This window comes from Chlorocebus sabaeus, chromosome 2, assembly GCF_047675955.1.
Source record: "Chlorocebus sabaeus isolate Y175 chromosome 2, mChlSab1.0.hap1, whole genome shotgun sequence".
NCBI lineage: Eukaryota > Metazoa > Chordata > Mammalia > Primates > Cercopithecidae > Chlorocebus > Chlorocebus sabaeus.
In genome coordinates this window covers 13,547,078-13,566,707 of record NC_132905.1, presented here as the reverse complement: position 1 = coordinate 13,566,707, position 19,630 = coordinate 13,547,078, and the positions used below count along the sequence as shown (strand labels likewise).

At 45.6% G+C, this 19,630-nt stretch overlaps 1 protein-coding gene across 1 annotated transcript in view; it reads left to right on the top strand.

The window, feature by feature from the left end:
* The window catches only part of PTPN1 (protein tyrosine phosphatase non-receptor type 1), a 73,795-nt gene that overhangs the window by 46,292 nt on the left and 7,873 nt on the right, over positions 1-19,630 (top strand). The window contains exons 2-5 of the mRNA XM_008014238.3: positions 3,799-3,889; positions 7,400-7,500; positions 10,812-10,910; positions 16,779-16,916. Coding sequence (XP_008012429.1) covers positions 3,799-3,889; positions 7,400-7,500; positions 10,812-10,910; positions 16,779-16,916 — 429 coding nt within the window. The remainder of the gene's footprint in view (positions 1-3,798; positions 3,890-7,399; positions 7,501-10,811; positions 10,911-16,778; positions 16,917-19,630) is intronic.

Below are 19,630 nucleotides of genomic sequence, written 5' to 3'. Positions count from 1 at the left end.
AAATCGGTACTCATTGTTTACATTATTTGCCTCTGTACGTAGTCACAGATAGTATTGTACTGTACTGTGTTTCTTTTTTAAACGTTTCTGTTGTTAATAATTGACTTTTTTTTCCCTATTTTGTTTTTTAAATAGATGGGATCTTACTATGTTGCCCAGTCTAGAGTTCAGTGGCTCTTCGTGGGCATGATCCCACTGCTGATCAGTATAGGAATTTCCACCTGCTCTATTTCCAGCCTGGGCCAGTTCACCCCTTCTTAGGCAACCTGGTGGTCCCCCATTCCTGGGAGGTCAACATATTGATGCCAAACTTAGTGTGAACACCCAATCAGCATAGCACATGCAACCCAGGACTCCTGGGCTCAAACAATCCTCCCACCTCAGCCTCCTGCGTAGCTGAGACTACAGATACTTGTCACCACACTGGGTTAATTTTTGTATTTTTTGTAGAGGTGGGTTTTGCCATGTTGTCCAGACTCATCTCAAACTTCTCAGCTCAAGTGAGCCTCCTGCCCCGGCTTCCCAAGTAGCTGGGATTATAGATGCATGCCACCACACCCCATGATAATTGCCTTCTTTTTTATTTGCATAGTTTTCTTTGTACCTTTTGCTAATCTTCCCATATCTTCTTATTACAGAAGAAGTAAAAATTGTTACAGAACAATTTTCCACAAGATCAGGCAGTGCTGTCCAGTAGACACATGTTACAACCCACATACATGATTTTCCCTTTTCTTGTAGCCGTGGTAAAAAAGGTCAAAAGAAGCAGATGAAATTAATAGTATCTTTTACTTAACCCAGTTTGTTCAAAATGTTATTTCAATAAATGGTCAATGTTTAAAATACTTGAGATATTTTGCTTTTATTTATAAGTCTTCAAAATCCAATGCATATTTTACACTTACAGAACATCTCTTGTCAGACTGGCCACATGTGGCTCGGGGTTACTGTATTGGACAGAGCGGTGTCAGTTTCAAGTTTTTCGTTGGAGACATCCCACTTGAAATTTCCATTCTCCATGTATCTGGGTGGTTGGTGTATAGACTTGCCACTCAACAGCTGTCATCTTGAGAGTTTCTTTACTTTTCTTCTCTACTGGATATCCAGTTTCCTGAATTTCAGGTCTTCTCATTTTCCTCTGGTAGTTTTGTTAGGTCATGGTTGGTATGGCATGGCTGGGATAGCGTGTTCACACAGCTATCTCGTGAGTCATCCTCCTCCAATCCAGCCTGCTCACTTCCCATGTCTGTCATGTAGTTGTCACCGTGCTGTCTCTCCCTCCAGTTTTTGCAGAAATTTCCTTTGTCTTCACTCTTAGGTCTTTCTCCCCCACCCCCCATGTATCCTATATTTTTCTCTTTCTTGGTTTATTTAATCACTCAGGTGGAAAAGATGCTCCGGTGATTACTGAGAAAAGGGGAGCATGGATGATAAAGGTATTGAGACCTTACACGTCAGGGAATTTTTTTTTTTTTTTTTTTTTTTTTTTTTTTTTTTTTTTTTTGAGATGTAGTTTTGCTCTTGCTGTCCAGGCTGGAGTGCAGTGGCGCCATCTCAGCTCACTGCAACCTCTGCCTCCTGGGTTCAAGTGATTCTCCTGCCTCAGCCTCCCGAGTAGCTGGGATTACAGGCACCCGCCACCAAGCCCAGCTAATTTTTGTATTTTTAATAGAGATGGGATTTCACTATGTTGGCCAGGCTGGCCTTGAACTCCTACCTCAGGCCATCCACCCACCTCGGAATGTTTTTGTTGTCCCTTCTCATTTCATGTCTGTTGGGCTAGGTATAGAATTCCGGGTGGAAATCATTGTTCTTAGAATCTTGAAGGCATTGCTTCATTGCTGGCCAGCTTTCAGTGTTCTTGCAAAGTCCGAAGCTATGCTAATCACCTCATCCTTTGAAAGTGAACTGTTTTTTCTTCCCAGAAACGTACAGAACATTCTCTTTGTCCGCAGAATTCTGGGATTGCAATTACTGTGCCTTAGAACGGGTCTGTTTCTGTCATTATGCAGAGTACTGGATGGGTCGGGGAGGTTTTCTTCAATTACTTTTTGATGTTTTCTTTCCTTGTATTTTTTTGTTTGCTAATTTTCTATTTTTTTCCTTGACTTTACTTTCTTGGGCAGGGGGATTTCTTCTACTTTTATTTGATTCTTCAGTTGAACTTGTCGTTTTTGCTATCTTGTTTTTAAGTTTCGAGAGACATCTTTATTTTATAGAACGTTCTGTTCTCAATACGTAGGTGCAGGGTGACTTTTCTTTCTGAGTATGTTAGTATATATTTTAAATCTTTCTATTCTCTGCAGGTTGTGTCCTCTAAGGGTTGTTGTTGTTGTTGTTTTTCTTTCTGGTTTTTGTTTTTTGTTTTTTTGTTAGAGACTTTCCTGTTGTATCTGGTCATCACTGGTATCTGCATGTGGTGGAGAGTAAGGGCTTATTGGAGTATGAGAGTCTTGAGCAGGTGTAAGGGGCCTGTCAACACTGCGCTAGCCACAGGGCCTCTAGGGAGGCTGCCAGTTGTGCAGTCTGAGGATATCTTTTGGTTACGCCTTTTGCCTGGTCAGATTATCTAGAGATGTTCTGCCTCCTACTTGGAGGAGAAGGGTCTAGCTGCCAGCAGTGTGAGTGTCTCTTGGGGAAAAGGACTCGAGTTCCTGGTGTTTGGCTTGTGCATGGCCGCTCTTACCCCATTTTTGGTGGAGCGCTCACATCTTCCACTGTGCCAGCAGTCTTGCTGCAGTTCATAGACCTCCTGGTTTATATTTTTCCAGAAAGTATGTCTTTAGATTTCTGCAGAAGTCTGAGGAGCCGGGAAGGAGCTTAGGGAATGAGATGGCAATCCAGGTCTTCCCAGATGGCTCTACCTTTGTCCCCTGCAGGGAATCTCACTCCTCCTTCCTGACTGGGAGCACAGCCAGAGCCTTTGGAGGAGTCTGGAGTGAAAATCTCGGGCAGTCTGGCTTTCTTACTGTTCACTTGTAATTTTGCTTTCTCACAACTGCCAACCACTAATCAGCCTGATTTCCAGCTTCCAGAATTCTATTGCTGTTGTCTGCTCTCCTATTCCCACCATGGGGGACGGTGTCTTTTGTAAAAAAATTATGGTTAAAATATACAAAACATAAAGTGTTCCATTTTAGCCATTTTTAGGTACACAGTTTAGTGGCATTAAGTACATTCGCATTGTTTTGTGTATTTTATTTTTTGGTAATAAAACAAATACAAATAAAAGATTGTTTAATGTGATTATAGTGGAATTTTAGGTGTGATCAGGAGCCGTGGTGTAGTCTTCCATTGAAACAGGGGTGATAGGATTTGTTTACCACCTCCTAGGAAAGCAGTTGGATAGTTTGTTGGCATGAAAGTACATTTTATCTATTTTTAATAATCGTAGCTTTATAGAAATTGCAGTTGGAACTCCCAGGCCTCCGCGATCTGGGCTACCCACCGTGTCCTCCAGCCGTCTGTCGTACCTCCTACTGCCCACTCACTGTTCCTGGCATGAGATGCGATCTCCAGCCCCCATGCCTTTGCTGTGCGGAGTGTTCCAGAGTGAATTGTCCCTCCTGTCTGTCTCTCTGCCCTCTTCCTTATCTTTCCATCTTCCTGCCCCACATCACTGCCTCCCACCCCAGGCCTGTGCTCGTTCCTCCTCGGTTTTCCCCCATGACCTGATACAGACCTCTGAATTATCACCTTGCGTTTCCCATACTGTCCAGCTCTCTTTGATGTCTGTTTCTTTGCTGAGTCTTCCTCAGTGCCTGGCAGTCAGTTAAATGTCTTTATTCTTTTTTGTAGGATATTCGACACGAAGCCAGTGACTTCCCATGTAGAGTGGCCAAGCTTCCTAAGAACAAAAACCGAAATAGGTACAGAGACGTCAGTCCCTGTAAGTATCCACGTGGCTGGCACCAGTCTTGCTCTTCCTCTGCTGCAGGCCCTTTTAGTCAAGATTCCTTTCACCTCGGGGTTTGGTATAATAATAAATATAATAATAAATCAATGTAGCAGAGGTTTATGACTCGATTGTTTCCTATAGTAAAAGCATTAGAGACTTATAGTAATGGCTCATTTTTCCACCATTATAGAAGGGCTGAGGTTTCAGTTTCTGGAAAATTCAGTGAGGTTCAAAGCACTTTTTTTTAGCTTTGACTGTTTTTGTGATGAATCATTTTCCTACCAGCTGAAGCAGAGGATAGCAGGCATAATAAAAGCTTTTCTGGATGACTCAGCAGTAGCGTTGTTAGAGCACAAGCACTGTGTTCAGCTGTAGTGAAGCCCCACACAGGCCTTCAGGGGTGGGCACTGTTGTCCCCTGCACTGAATATGCAAGGCAGCTCTGGTTGGAGTCCCCACTGCCTCCACCCCTGCCAACCTTGTCATTTTTCTCCCTCTTTCCTGCTGTTAGTTCTTCCTAAGATTGTCAGTGTGCCTGCTGGCCTATGGCAGCCCTGTCCGCCTTCTGAATGATTGGCTGTCAATCTGCCGGTAGCTGACAAGTAAATAACTTAACATGTTAGGATTTGCATAAAGCAAGGAAAACTGGAATGAGTACAGGACGTGAACTGCGCCATCTCCTCTAGGCCACAGAGGCTTTTTTGACCCCCTTCCAGGTCTTCAGACATTGTCAGGCAGTGAGGGGTCATAGCTGCCAACGTCTCCGTGGTAGGATGCTCTGCCGGGGATGCAGAAGATTATCCAGTCATTCCTCCAGTAAGCACTTCCTGCAGGTCCTGTGCCCATGGCTGGGAGTGGTGGCTGTCATTGTTCTCTGCCAGAAGGGTTAGCAGTGCATCCTGATCTGACTTAGGTGGCACCCAGATTCCTGGAAGGGGTCTAAAAATGGACTTAGACTTGGTGTAGAACATGTGCCTCTTGGCTTGCCACCATGGTTCCCTGCCTGGTTTTGTGTGTCAGCTCTGCCACTTAGAGCTGAGTGGCTTTGGGCAGGTTGTTCTCTCTCATAGGAGTGTGTGAAGATGAAGCAACATAAACCGCTTAGCCCAGCGCCCAGTACCTCACGCAGACATAAGTACTCAATAAATGTTGTCGGTGGTGGGGATGGTTGTCACCAGCATCTGAAGTGCACTTCTAGGTTATCAGGTGACATGATTGGCGCCAACACATGGTACTCTTGATTTAGCACGTCTCAGCTGAGGCACCTCATTGATATTTGTTTAAAAACAAAAAGAAAAAACCTTGGTGATTCTGCTGTGAGGTCCTGCCAGAAACCTCCAGACTGCTGATCAGAACGCGACAGAACCGTCACCGTTCACCTCTTTCACATGGTGCCAGGATACCCTGGGTCTCTAGCTTTTGCTGTACTTGCTCTAATTAGGGAATAATCTTGTCTTTAATGTTCCTTTGCTACATTTTTTAACATTTCTTATCTAAATGGTTTTATGAATCAGTTTTACAGAGGAAAAAAACAGTTTTTAAAATATTCTTCCAGGGGCTGGTCCAAGTACAGTAGTGTTTACAACTATATGCAACTGTATGATCACAACCAGTTACAGATTTCTTTGTTCCTTCTCCATCCCCACTGCTTTACTTGACTAGCCAAAAAAAAAAAAAAAAAAAATTCTTCCAGGGAAACAAGTCTCCAGCTTTTTCACTCCCAATCCCACTCCTCTTATCTTTCTCCCCTACTCCTATCCTCCAGTAGAAACAGTCATTTGCTGTGAAGGTTATGGGGAAGAATGAGTCAAGGTGGAAGGTCACCTGCTGCCCAGCTCACGGTGCTGCTGGTGATGACAGCAGTCCACAGTTACAGGCACTTGCTGAACGAGGCTCTGTATACACCTCAGCTCATGACTCTTCCCACAACCCTCTTGTCACCTACCGTTTGGCAAGTTAAAAAAACCAAGGCTCTGAGGTGAGTTGTTTGCCCAGAGTCACCCAGTGCTGTTTGAACCCACTCACATAACCCACCAATACCATTACATAATTTTTTGAGGTCTTTTATCTCTATGATCCACTTAAAAATTATCCAAGTATCTTTATGTGTACTAAGCGTCCATAATGAGAAACAATATTCCAGATGGTGGCTGGTTCTCAAAGACATCTCTCTTTGGAATCCTCCTTTAGAACAAAAAGCCCCGGACCACTTATCCCCATTCATATCTCCTTTCCCCTTTGGACGCGGGGAGAAGGTACTATTTATGGGTGGTCACCTGAGTTTATTGTCCCTTGTGCTGTGCCAGAAATAAAGGTCCCCACCTGCTCTTATTAGCTCTACTAACAGGATAAGGAAAGTGGCCCTCAGGGAGCTACTGCTTTTGTGACAAACAAATGACACAAGAAAAAAAGTGGCTTTTTTCTTTTAGTGATCTGGGGCAGAACTTCCAAATGAGAGTTTATTTCTAAAAACCAAAAGGTACATTTAATATACTTTCAGTGTTTGGGTTTAAATTCTCTTTCAAATGTCTTTGTGATATGCTCTGAATTTTAAAAATTTAGAATCATTGAAGTTCATTATACTTGAACTTAAAAAAAACAAAAACCTTGTATAAAGGTCAAGGTATGACTTCATGCTGCTGTGTACTTAGGTCATTTAATCTTCAAACTACTGGACAGAGGTGAGGTTGAAGTTCGATCTTAAATCCTACCTACTGTAGCTCATTGTACTAGCAACAGCTGTAGGGACTAGGTGGAATTTATGGTGGATTTTGTTCCCTTTTAAAGATTGAAGCCACCATATTTTTTGCTCTCTAAAAGTTTATGTCGGCCAGGCATGGGTGGCTCACACTTGAAATCCCAGCACTTTGGGAGGCTGAGGTGGGTGGATCACTTGAGGCCAGGAATTCGAGACCAGCCTGACCAACATGGTGAAACCCCATCTCTACTAAAAATACAAAAATTAGGTGGGCATGGTGGCCTGTGCCTGTAATCCCAGCTACTCGGGAGACTGAGGCAGGAGAATCACTTGAACCCGGGAGACGGAGGCTGCCGTGAGCTGAGAACGTGCCACTGCACTCCAGCCTGGGTGACAGAGCAAGACTCTGACTCAAAAAAAAAAAAAAAAAAAAAAAAAAAGTTACACATCAGAGAACAGATCCTTTGATGCCCTCCTCTGGTCCTGGAAGGTTTGAGGGGAGAGTAATAAGTGTCATAACAAGATATGACCTGAGAACAGATTTCCCAGATAGGACATGATCCATATTGTAATATGGCTTACCGCTATTGCTTCATAGTGTGAAGTTTCAAACACTTCCGAAAACCCTTTCAGAATATCCCAGTCACCCCATACTGATGACTAATCTCAACTAAAACAGGGCTTCAGCCAGTGTGAATGCCCCTAATGCCACCAACTCACCTTTGCTTTTCTGTAGGGTGTGCACTTGCATGGACACATTCAGCTTTTCCGGGTTTAACCTCTGAGTTCTGGTTTGCCTTTCAGTTGACCATAGTCGGATTAAACTACATCAAGAAGATAACGACTATATCAATGCTAGTTTGATAAAAATGGAAGAAGCCCAAAGGAGTTACATCCTTACCCAGGTAAGCAGATTGTCTGAATTTTTTTTTTTAATGTCAAAAGAGTTTGAGAGTGCTGTTATCCACACCTCAAATAAAATCTGCCACATCCTTTAGAAGGTCAGGTTTTCAACAAACCAAAAAGCAACAAGGAAGGGGGAAAATCTTCCTTCAGAGGTTCAGTTTGGTTGTAAGGAACGCTAATCTTTTCTGGGAAGCGTAAGATGATATTGCTGGAAATGAGAGCTTATAAAAAACAACATTAAAATGCCAGAGTTGCCTGTGGTCTGTTGGCAGAGGCAGCAGTCATGGCTGGAGGAGGGTCTGTACCTGTGTTGCTTCCAGAAGTATTTGTCATAGAGCATCAAGCACTTGTGATGGCAAATCTAAGAACGTTAGCAGTAGACCAGGAATCTCTGTCCAGAGCCATTCAGAGTAGCTCGCCATGGTTCTCATTCTTTGGCCCAGAAGAAAAGCATCATTAGATCATGTGAACAAGCATGAAAAATGACTTAAAATTTGTTGGCTTTTGGCATCTTTATGGAAACAAAATCCTGAAAGTGGTTTAATAATTGAGCCTCTTGTAAAACACTCAGTGGCTTGTGACCAAAAGGGTATCTGGGAAAGAGGATAAAAAGAGTTGCTTTTTAATTAATATTCTCAAGTCTTAACTTGTTACCTATAAGTTGGTCTAAAAAGACTGAGTTTCTTGTTTTGTTTTTCATCATAATTTTTGTTTTCTCATTCCATGTCAGCTTTTAGTCTTATATGGCTTTAGGCCATAGGGTGATTTCGAACATTGTAATTTTGCTTAATAATTTGGAAATTAAAATTCTGGGGAAGCCAGAATGCTGTATGAAGAAAGGCTGCTTTGAGCAAGGAGCTAGGTCAGGGTGCGTTCAACTGAGGCCTTTCTTCACTGCCTTTTTGTCTCGTCCCAGTTGCTCCCCATTTATGACCAAAATCAGCCCAGATGCCTCTCGTCATCTGGGATGTAGAGCATCAGCCTAGCTGTGTTCAGTCCTGTGGGGCCATTGAGTAAGTTCTTGGTACATGAATACAGGGCAGGCCTTTACCAGACCCTGAGCCCCTGGTCCTCCCAGCACCACTGGGGTATTTAGGGGAGGCTTATGGGGGAGGGGGGTTGATAAGGAGGGAGAGGTCTGGGGATGAGGTTGAGGCAAAAGTGACTTCTTGGGGACTTTGCTTTTTGGAGAAGTCAAATTTCCTGCTTCCTGATTTCAGCCCTTCAGCTCTGGTGTGGAGTCAGGAAGCCCTTTAAATACCTGTTATTGGGTGTATCATGTCAAGTGTTGCATTAGCAAATGACCATGTACACTTGTGCTACTGTCCTGCCTACCCCGCATCCTAGCACTTCCTTGGGACGTGGGAAGTTCTGTCTGGTTTGTGAGGTGGCACTGGGGATGTCGAGAAACTGTTTACACAGTTTCTCTTTGCCCTGGGGATTTACTAAGGGAGTCGAGGCAGCCCGACCCCAAAGTATCACCCCTGGACACTATGACTGAAACATTTTCCTAGTGCCCAAACCAAGAACACCCTTCCCATTTTTTTTCATTATATTACATCATTATGTAATAATACAAGTCTGTCTTCTCATTTTTTAAAAGTCGGAAGTATAGAAGAGCAGAGAATAATGTCCAAGGGGTCCTCTTTCACCTCCCCTGTGCAGTGTCAGCTAAGTGTGGTGTGTGTCTTTGCAGATCTTAGGGGATTGTGATCCTTCAGACCGTTCTAAACTGGGGTGGTGCTGGGAGTTAGGGAAGACATGAAGGGAGTAGTGGAGAGCTGCAGTGACTGGAGTCTTCATGCCAGGGTGGAGAATGCAAGGCCCAGGTCATCAGCCATGTACCACGGGATTTCTGGCTGCCAGGAGCTGTTTTTCTGTTCACTGGGGAGGGAAGAGTTAAATGTGGCCTGCTTTTCTCTAAGTCCCTTCAACACAGGGAGTGCTGACTTGTCTTGTTCAGGCAGTAAGTTCAAGATGAGCTCAGGAAAGAAAGTGAGAGGACACTGAGGGCTAGCATGGTTGAGCCAAGTGTGATGGGACTTAAAGGGAGAAGATTTTAAGAATAAGGAGTTTATAGGCTGGGTGTGGTGGCTCACACCTGTAATCCCAGCACTTTGGGAGGCTGAGGCGGGCGGATCACTTGGGTCAGGAGTTTGAGGCCAGCCTGGCCAACATGGTAAAACCCCGTCTCTACTAAATACAGAAATTAGCCGGGTGTGGTGGTGTGCACCTGTAATCCCAGCTACTCAGGAGACTGAGACAGGAGAATCGCTTGAACCCGGGAGGCAGAGGTTGCAGTGAGCCAGGATTGCGCCACTGCACTCCAGCCTGGGTGACAGAGCGAGACTCTGTCTCCAAAAAAAAACAAAAAATGGAGCTTAGATGAAAATAGATGAGAATGGAAACCATGAGAAGTGATGCTGGCCAAGGACATGAGGACATGACAGGTTCTGATGTGGAGGTAATAGGCGATGTCTCTTCCAGCGACTGCTAATAATTGAGACAAACTCAAGGCATTCATACCCTGTGCCCAGTAAACATCTGTGCCCGTTGCCAGGTGAGCTGGAGTGAAATGGGCCAGCTGCTCAGCAGACACCCTCATGCCCCAGTGACTCTGTTCCCTTTGGGCCACCTCAATGACCATTTGTGTTTCTACATCTCCTAAGTTTGTTGGGCCAAGGAGGGAGGCTGTCTGCCATCAGGGTCCTCATTGCTGTTAGTAGGAATAGTTGCTGACATTTCATTGTGTGTTTACTGCATCTAGGGACTGTGCTAAGTACTTTATATAAATGAATGTACTTCATTTTCACAGCTCTGTGAATAGGTACTATTATTAGTCAAGTAAGCGATGGGGAAACTGACCAGGGAGCGATGAAGTGACTTGCCCAAGGTCATGAGATGACATGATTGGAACCGAGAGGAGTGTTGTGGTTGGTCACGCCCCCACACCGCCTCTCATCTGCACCAAGGAGTTTTGTCCCATAGCCCAAGGGCCTTGGGGACGAATCTCAGTGGAGGCCCTTAGCTGGCCTGCCTGAGCCAGAAAGCAGAATCGGCATTTTTCTGTCCTTGGTTGGCCAGCCCTGAACTGAGATGCGGAAATGGCCTTTTGCTGCCTGGTAGAAAATGGAGCTGCAGTTACTGACCACCAGGCAGAGAGAGGTGGGTCCCTGTCGCAGCCTCAGCCACCACTCTGCCTAAGCTGTGGGGACTGAGGGCGCTATCATTAGCTGACTACAGAAGGTGAGCTCACGCTGTGGCGTGTTAGGTTTCAGATGTCACATGTTGTGTTATTGTGTCTTTGCAGGGCCCTTTGCCTAACACATGTGGTCACTTTTGGGAGATGGTGTGGGAACAGAAAAGCAGGGGTGTCGTCATGCTCAACAGAGTGATGGAGAAAGGTTCGGTAAGTCTCGGATTCATCTGCTGTGTATGTGATCATGCGCACCACTCCATACAGTTAACATTTCATCCAGATTTTTAAATTATTTTTCTTGCTTTTGTATTTCCTTTATGTAGTATTTTTATTTAAAAAAATTAAAACAGCAGCATATAAATGCATGTTGGTCATCAACCACTTAATGAAGTGAATGAAAGGGAGGCAGCGGAAGAACTGCATGGACCTCTTCGCCCACACCTTCTCCAGAGCGCGGTGCGTGTGGTGCTCCGCCCACCTGCGCTGTCTTTGCGACTCTCATCACAGTGTGGACTTGTGTGTGGAGTTATGGAGACCTGCTTTTATTGAAAAGCAAATTCTTAGTGCATCTTCATGGTGTCTGATTTTTTGTCTGGTGAGAGTGTAGCTACCTCTGCGGAGCTGTGGGAGTGGCTGACTCTAGATGAGATTTGCCTCAATCCAGTACCCAGATGCTTGCCCTGCCATACCTCTTCGGAGTGAGCATTGACTTCAGGATGTGTGTCATTCTAAGTTCTTGCAACTTTTCAAACACCCCTTGGGCTAGTGTGTGGCTGCATGGTGTCCATTTGTGCAGGCCACCACTCCTCTTGCATCTGGGTCTAGCCACCTCTCCTTCTCAACTCACCACAGTTCATTTTTGTACCATGCTTCCAGAATGAGCTTTCTCAAATCCAAGTGTCACCACAGTTCTTCCCAGCTGAAAACGTTTGTGTGGTTCCCTTTGCCTCACAGGTTAATGCATGGTGTGGCTTACAGAACCCTGCAGGTCTGGCCCTAGGCCCCTGGACACAGACCTCTCACCGCTCTTGGAACTTTAGCCAGGACAAACTTTTCGTTTTTAGTTTCTTACCATGTTCTCTGGGCCAAGGAGTCCCAGTGCCCATGCTCATCCCACTTCCAGGCACCCCTGGATGGCTGTCCACAGCTCCCCAACTGCCTGCACTCTCCCTTGCCCTCCTCACTCTGTTGGAATAGCTGAGGATAGCCGATCTCTGGGCAGCCACTCTCCTGTGTAGACTGTCTGTGTAGACTGTCTATGTAAACTGTCCTGTGTAGACCGTCTCTGTAGACCATCGTGTATAGACTGTCCTGTGTAGACTGTCTCTGTAGACCGGCCTGTGGAGATAGTCTCTGTAGACCATCCTGGGTAGACTGTGTAGACTGTCTCTGTAGACCGTCTGCCTGTGCAGGCACAGGCCAGCATTCAGCAGGGCCACAGGCTCCTTGGCTTCCCTGCCCTCGCTGCTCCCCAGCACTGCCAGCCCTGCTGCGGGGTCCAGGAGGAGACGAGCTAAGGATCGTGGAGACCAATAGGAACGTGTGGCCCAGGAGCAGGGAACTGAGTGTCCCTGGGCCTTGCCAGGTCCAGGCTCAGCTGGGACATTGTTCTCACAGTTGTCCTAGTTGCCTCCAGCCACAGAAGAACGTGGGGGCTCCAGGGAGGCCACCTTTCCGAAAAAAAAGCACAGTCATGGCCCTAGAGTGTAAAAATCCAAGTGTTAAGAAGCAACACATCAAAGGAAACTTCAGCAGTGAAAACTTGAAGCATTAACCACAAAGCCTCTCCCTCCACCACACACAAAGAAACGGCTTTAGTTACTCGCAGAAAGCCTTCCTCTTGGGACAGCGCATGTTTAAAATCATAGGGGTTTGGTTTGGTTTGTTTTGGGGTTGGGGTTTTGTTTTGTTTTTTTGCCTTTGCCTACTTTTTTAAAAAATGAAAGTATTTATTTGCCCAATAATAACAGATAGGGAGCTTGCCTGAGTGTTCTGTTGATGATATAATGTATCTTGTCTTAGAAAATAACTTTTTCAGTGAAAGGTGGTTTTTAAATTTTTTCTTCCCTCCTTAGTAGCTTGATTAGTAAAATGTGAAGTTACAAATGTGAAGCAAACCCCCACTCTTCACCACTCGTCAGCAAGTTTGAGTAAAGAAACAAAGCATCAGGTTCTCACAGCACACACACTCTGCGAGGGAGGGGGAAGCCTGGCGGCCTGTGGAAGCCTTCAGCACAGCTCCATCTGCAGGCTTCTGACCCTCAGCACTACTGACACTTGGGCTGGATCATTCTCTGCTAGGGATCTGGACGGGGAGTGGCTGTGCTGGGCATTGTAGGATGTTTGGCAGCATCTTTGGCCTCTACCCACCAGGTGCCAGTAGCACTCCCTCCCCAGATGTGGCAGTCAGCTGTGTTTCTATCTAGACTCCAGACTTTGTCCAATGTCCCCTCGTAGGCCAAATTGCCCCTGGTTGAGAACCACTGCTCTAGATGGTATTGAGGGTTGGGAATTTTAAATCAAGACATTTATTCAGAAATTACCAGATACAGTAGCATTTGCTTTTTATTTATTTCTTTGTTGCTAAGTGTTTGGTAAAACTTCTTTGCTGTTAGCACAAGATTTGCTTTAGCAATCATTGTCACGTTACAGCAAGGAGTGGTGTCCAGCGCTGTGGTTATGTGTTTGAGCAGTGTTCAACACTGTAGTTACGTGTTCTAGCCTCACCAGGCCCTGTGCTTCATTGTCTGTCACCCAAGGCTGACCACAAATGGCCCACAGATCCACTGTGACAACTTTTCCCTTTGGGTTACTGTGGTGGCGTCGAAAACATGGCTGGTTGGCTTTGCTGTAGTTTACTGTGATAACTGTGCCAGCAGTCCCTACTTTCCCTTGTTAAGTATCCCATTCCACTGGAGGATTACTTGGGCATGCAAATTGGCATGAAAAACAATGTATGGTTTGAGATTGTTAAAGTTTCTTTGGGATGAACATTTTCAATTCTGTATCAGCATTATCCCTCCCAGAGGACTGGCTGGGAAAAATCATGAGAAGTTATAGTATCTTATTTGCTCAGCTAATCTAATTATAAATGATCCACACAGCTTGTGGTAAAACCAGCTTTTGGGGAGTTTTCATTTAATGCATACTTGTTTTCTAATTTCCTTCCTTCACCAAATAGTGTAGGATGCTCCCTCTTACTTTTGGCAAACATGCCTGTTGTCTTTTGGGACCCTGGGCTTCCTGGAAACCAGTTTTGCAGAAGATGATTGTGTGTGTTAGAGTGGGGTCATCCAGATGGCTAGAGTTCTCACTGGTTCTGTTTAAGGATTGACATTAGACACGTCAGTGTAGGCTGCACCATGGCGTAAGGTTTGGGATTGTTGTTTAGATGGGGGAAGTAAGCAAGGCCAGTTTAATTGGCCATTGCAGAATCTCACCTGTATCTCTCTCCTGAAATCCTCACTAAAGCTGCCGTTTGCTTTCAGGTGCTTTCATGCACAAGACACTGCACTTTGTATAACAGGGTCCGTATAATTCATTTTTCTCTCATATTTAGTTCTCTGTGTTAAGAATTACTTACTTAGTTCTCTGTGTTAATAATTTTTGGCGAAACCAAATTACCTGTCACAGGGTTAATGTAGATGTCTTTCATAGGTTTTCTAAACACCGCCTGCCCACTTGTTTGGGAAGGCCCCAAGGACTCTTTAACATCTGCCTTCATGGTGGAAACAGCAACTACAAGAGATGCCAGCATGTTGGCACCGCCATGTTTCTCTGGTGCCAACCCAAGATAGGACTCAATTTGAGGCCTAGTGAAGGACTATGTTCTAATAAAAATCTATCTACTTTTCATGGCAGTATATATCAATGTAATAGGGTAACTGAAAATAGTGATCTTGTGCCTTTTAAAAATTTTATGTGTTTAAAACAAAAATTTCTATTGGAAATGGCAGGGCATAGCTTGCTGCTGTAGACACCTGAGAGTCCTTAAAAATAAATATTGGGTGATTGACACTTAGTTGTATGACAGAATTCCTCTTGTACAGTTCCAAAGTCTTAGTCTTTATCCAGATTACAGAGGGTTATTAGGCATTAGGTTTGGTTTTGAAAGTGAGTGCTTGCTCTCTGGAGGTGAGATTTAAGACTCATCTACCCTGCTCATGAGATGAGGAATGGTGGCCTCTTCCTCCTGCATTTCTGTTCTTTGCTTCCTTCTCTGCTCACTGTGTGGAATGCGCACCCCAGCATGGGTGGTGTGGAACCTATCAGATCAGTCTCTTGTTTCTGGGGTCTTGAGGCATTATAAGATCTACTTGTTAGAAGTGTGGGATTAATGCATCTTTTCACGTTCTTGTAAGTTCCTGCTTTCAGCTGCCACACCCACTGTGGCTAGGTGGGGGTCTTGCCATGTAATTAGCGCCTCCATGCTGAGTAGCAGAATTGCTTCAGTGGTGACAGATTGTCCCCATTCAAGAATTCACTTTTGGCAACTCATCATTGATCCAGAAAGGTGACATGGATGAAACTGGCTAAGACTTCAGACAGGCCCGTGTCCAGACTCTTGAGAAAGCTCTGTTGGCTTCTGGTCTGGCACTGAGAAGTTTGCTGCGATGCTGGCATCACAACCTGGTGTTTCTTAATTTGTTTCTCCCACATTTTGCTTTGGTTTTGTCTTTTGGGCAGCTTCCAGCTTCAGCAGAGCAGGACCAATAGGCATTTGTGGTTCTATATTCACCCTCCTCAAGTGCTTCCTGGCTCCTCATTGCCCCCAGATGATGCCACAGGTCCGTGGGCCTGCTGCCAGTCGGCTGTGATCTGGGCCTCTGCTGGCCCCTTCTCCAGCTGCTCTTTTCAGCCTGGCTTATTTGCAGTCACTGCCTAGGAAATCCTAGTCATCTTTCAAAACCTGCCCCTTGCATAGAGCTTTCTCTGATCTTTCTTTCCTGTAACTTTGGCTGACCTGAAACATTTCCCTCTTCTGAATTCCTGCTGCCTGTCTGTAGCATTTCCCCCTCAGCCCTCCTCCATGGCCCACCTTGTCACTGCTGGGTACAGCAGTCTCTCCTCACAGACAGCTGGCCCTGAAGTGGTTCCCTTCACCCACACCATCCTTTGCCCCAGAGGAGGTATTGAGTGGGTCAGTGCACGTGAACTGCAAGTGTCATTTGCCAAAGAGCTGTTGACACACACTGACATTTCTTTCGCTGAAAATCGTAAGGGCTTTGAGCTTCCCTATGTCCAGGCACATGGTCAGGCTGACCCAGTAGCTCTGCCCCTGTTGATCTGCCATTTTTGTCCACAACAGTTATCCATGAGCAGAAACGTTTGCATAACTGAGGCAGATTCAGTAAATGTCACTAAATTCGAGTCCGTTTTTGTCTTAGACCCTAAATGAAACCAAATTTTCATAAATTTGCTTGTTTTAAAGAAAAATTTAACAAGCTACATTTAAATCAAGAACATCAAATAGTGTCTCAGATTATCAAAATAGAACATCAAAAGTATTTTTCTGAATGAACTGAACCAAACCAGAATGAAAGGGCAAGCCCTGGGGAGCCCGTCTCCAAGCCTTCTCTGAAAGGGAGTCTGCATTTGGTGACAACCGTTCAGCCTTTCCAAAGGGCCTCACCTGCCGTCTCTCCCAGTTTTATTTTTAATTGCCTGTGAGTTTTCTGTGCAGAGTAAGGCACCTACATTCTATGCCAGCAGCCTGATCCGGTCCTGTGTAATGTTTGAAATGGCTACATAGAGGAGTTTCAAAGCCTTTTGTACAATATGGCTTCACCTCATAGACTGTGAGAAAGCGTCAGAGCCCTGCGGGACCCCATTGCCGTGTTTGACCAGGGAGCTGATGGGTTTGGAAGTCTGAGCCCTGTCTGCACAACCTGCCCCAGTCAGCAGCTTCGTGCCCCCACCCCCATCTCCCCATGAGGCAGGCATCTGTGCTGACCATGGCTTCCATGTTCAGAAAACCCCAGGTCTTTGGGTTATCATGAAGCTTGTGGAATGTGCTCCAGGCCTCCTGCCATAGGAAAACAGTTGCTCACAATAATTCACTGTTATTTGTTCCCCCAGTTAAAATGCGCACAGTACTGGCCACAAAAAGAAGAAAAAGAAATGATCTTTGAAGACACAAACTTGAAATTAACATTGATCTCTGAAGATATCAAATCATATTATACAGTGCGACAGCTAGAATTGGAAAACCTTACAGTGAGTATGGCACGCACTTCAGCACTTCAGGCGGCTACTGGTTCAGATGCCTCTTTCTTTATCCCTTGGGTGATATTACGTCATGCCAGTGTTCCTGGCTTTTGTATACCCCAAGCAAGATGTGGTTTTGGCACTGAGGTGAGCGGAGCTTACTTGTGCACCTACCAAGTGCCCAGGAATGCCCAGGGAGGGTGGAAACCACAGTGCTCTCTCTGACCTTTAACAACAGTTAACACCGGTTCTTAGGGAAAGGAGAGTTTCTGACCCAAAAGACTGGTTCCTGCTTGTGCAGCTGCAGAGGGACCGAAGCGGCAGTCTGCAGGTCCCAGCGGAGCATGCTGCCTTCTTTGTGGTCCTCAGGGTTTGAGTCTGAAGAGAGGGAAGAAGGGGTCTGGGGTCTCACTCCAGTTTTATAGCTAGTGGAAGTTTTCTAGGCCTGGTCTTGGGTTTATTTGTTGTGGGAAGAGTTTATAACACCAGCTACTTGCTTGGTAAAAGTTGCTCTTGGAACATGGCAAGACATTGTGGTAAGCAGCACCAGCACTGAAGGCTCTGCTCCTGGGGCTTCAGAATAATTCCCCTGGATCCGTAACTTGGAGGTGTTCGTTTCATTCTGGGGAACAGTGGAGGCAGTGCGAGGCAGCACCTGGGGGCGCCAGTGAAGATGGCAAGCCACCAACCTCTGGAGCCTAACTGGGGTGGAATCCTGGTCCCACCTTACCAGCTCGTCACGGTGTCTCCGTTTCCTGTTCTGTCAAACGCAGGTTTTGCGAGGGTTCTGGGAGGTCCTGTGTGGGAAGGGTTAGCAGTTACTGTGGGTGTGTAGCACGGGCTTTGTCTAAAGGGAAGATGGAGCTGTAGGGAGGCCATGTGGACTGGGGCTCCAGGGCTGTGTGGGTGGGGAGGGATCTGCTTCTGGGTGACACCATGCCTCCCCTTCTCAAGCACTACTTTTTAATCATCATGGTTCCTGCCATTCATTTCATAGTTGATGTAAACCAGCTGCGGTGGCTCATGTCTTTAATCCCAGCACTTGGGGAGGCTGAGGCCAGGAGGATTACTCTCGAGGCTAGTAGTTCAAGACCAGCCTGGGCAACATAGCGAGACCCCCGTCTCTATAAAAAAAAAAACAAAAACAATTAGCCAGACATAGTGGTACTCCCCTATAGTCCAGCTACTCAGGAGGCTGAGGTAGGAGGATTGCTCATGCCCAGGAGTTCAAGGCTGCAGTGAGCTATACTTACACCACTGCACTCCAGCCTGGGTGACAGAGCAAGACCCTGTCTCCAAAAAAAAAAAAAAAAAAAAAAAAAGTGAAAGTAAGATCTAGAATTTAGCACAGGTTACCAGGAAGTAGGGAAGGGGTTCGGGCTGCCTGGCTCCTGAGGACGGTAGCAGTGCAGCTGCTGCAAGTGCTTTCTGCCCTCTGGTGGTGACCGCTCCAGAGTCAGCAGTCCTGCCATAGCCCTGGTAGGGCAGAGGGGCTCTAAGTACAGTGGATGGAGGCGCTTTCTGGAAGATTCTCAGGAGTAACATGGGCAGCATGTTGGAATGTGCTAGAGGATTTATGCAGTAGACTTTTAAAACAATGCTTTTTAGCGTTTGCAAACCTGACATTAAGGGTGACTTCTGGGGAACTCTTTGCTTGTTGAGGGAAACTGAATTTCAACAGAGCAGAAGAGCTGTGTGCCTTTTGCTTGGCAGAATGAATACAGCCAGCTCAGAGGTTTTGATGTTAGGATCTGTTTGCTCCAACAGACTTTGTTTTTAAAAGGCTTTTCTCAGCCATGGCTGTCTGTTCTAGCACAAGGCTGGAGTGAATTCCTTGTGAAAGATGTGGGCAGGTGTGAGGGGGGGTATCAGTGGGCAGTAACCCACACCTTCAAGGATTAAAAGAAAACTTGAATTTGGCATGCTTGCTTCTTACTCAGTTTTAAAATACATTTTAACGGACAGGCGCGGTGGCTCACTCCTGTAATCCCAGCACTTTGGGAGGCCGAGGCAGGTGGATCACGAGGCCAGGAGTTCAAGACCAGCCTGGCCAAGATGGTGAAACCCTGTCTCTACTAAAAACACACACAAAAAAATTAGCCGGGCGTGGTGGCAGGCGCCTGTAATCCCAGGTACTCGAGAGGCTGAGGCAGAGAATTGCTTGAACCTGGGAGGCGGAGGTTGCATTGAGCCAAGATCATGCCACTGCACTCCAGCCTGGGCGACAGAGCGAGATTCTGTCTCAAAATAATAATATTAATTTTTAAAAATATATTTTAAGTCCTTTTCTTCCCCACTCACCTGCACGCCCCAAATAGAAGAAATATTTCTTTTTCTTTAATGTCATTAAGGTTATATGGATACCATTTTCTAGAGAGGAAAGAATGATGGAATTGCCTAGTATGATTCTAGCAATTATCCTAACATACACAAATTTCTCCTTGTTCTGTGCAAGATACTGTATTTAATATTTAATAAATATTAAATATTATTTACTAGTGTAGTTAATGGCTGAGACAGGGTTAAATATGTATTATTTTCATCCCAGCGGAGTTGGGGGAGGTCCTAGTAACTCTGCCATGAGCTCAGTGAGGGTGAGGTGGTATCTTTGCCCCTGCCTCCGTGGCACAGTAACTGGCACATGGTTGGCATAGTGTGGACATTCGTCAAGTGAAGGAAGACATCATGAGCAGATCTCTGGCCTGAATCCTTCTGCCATCAGC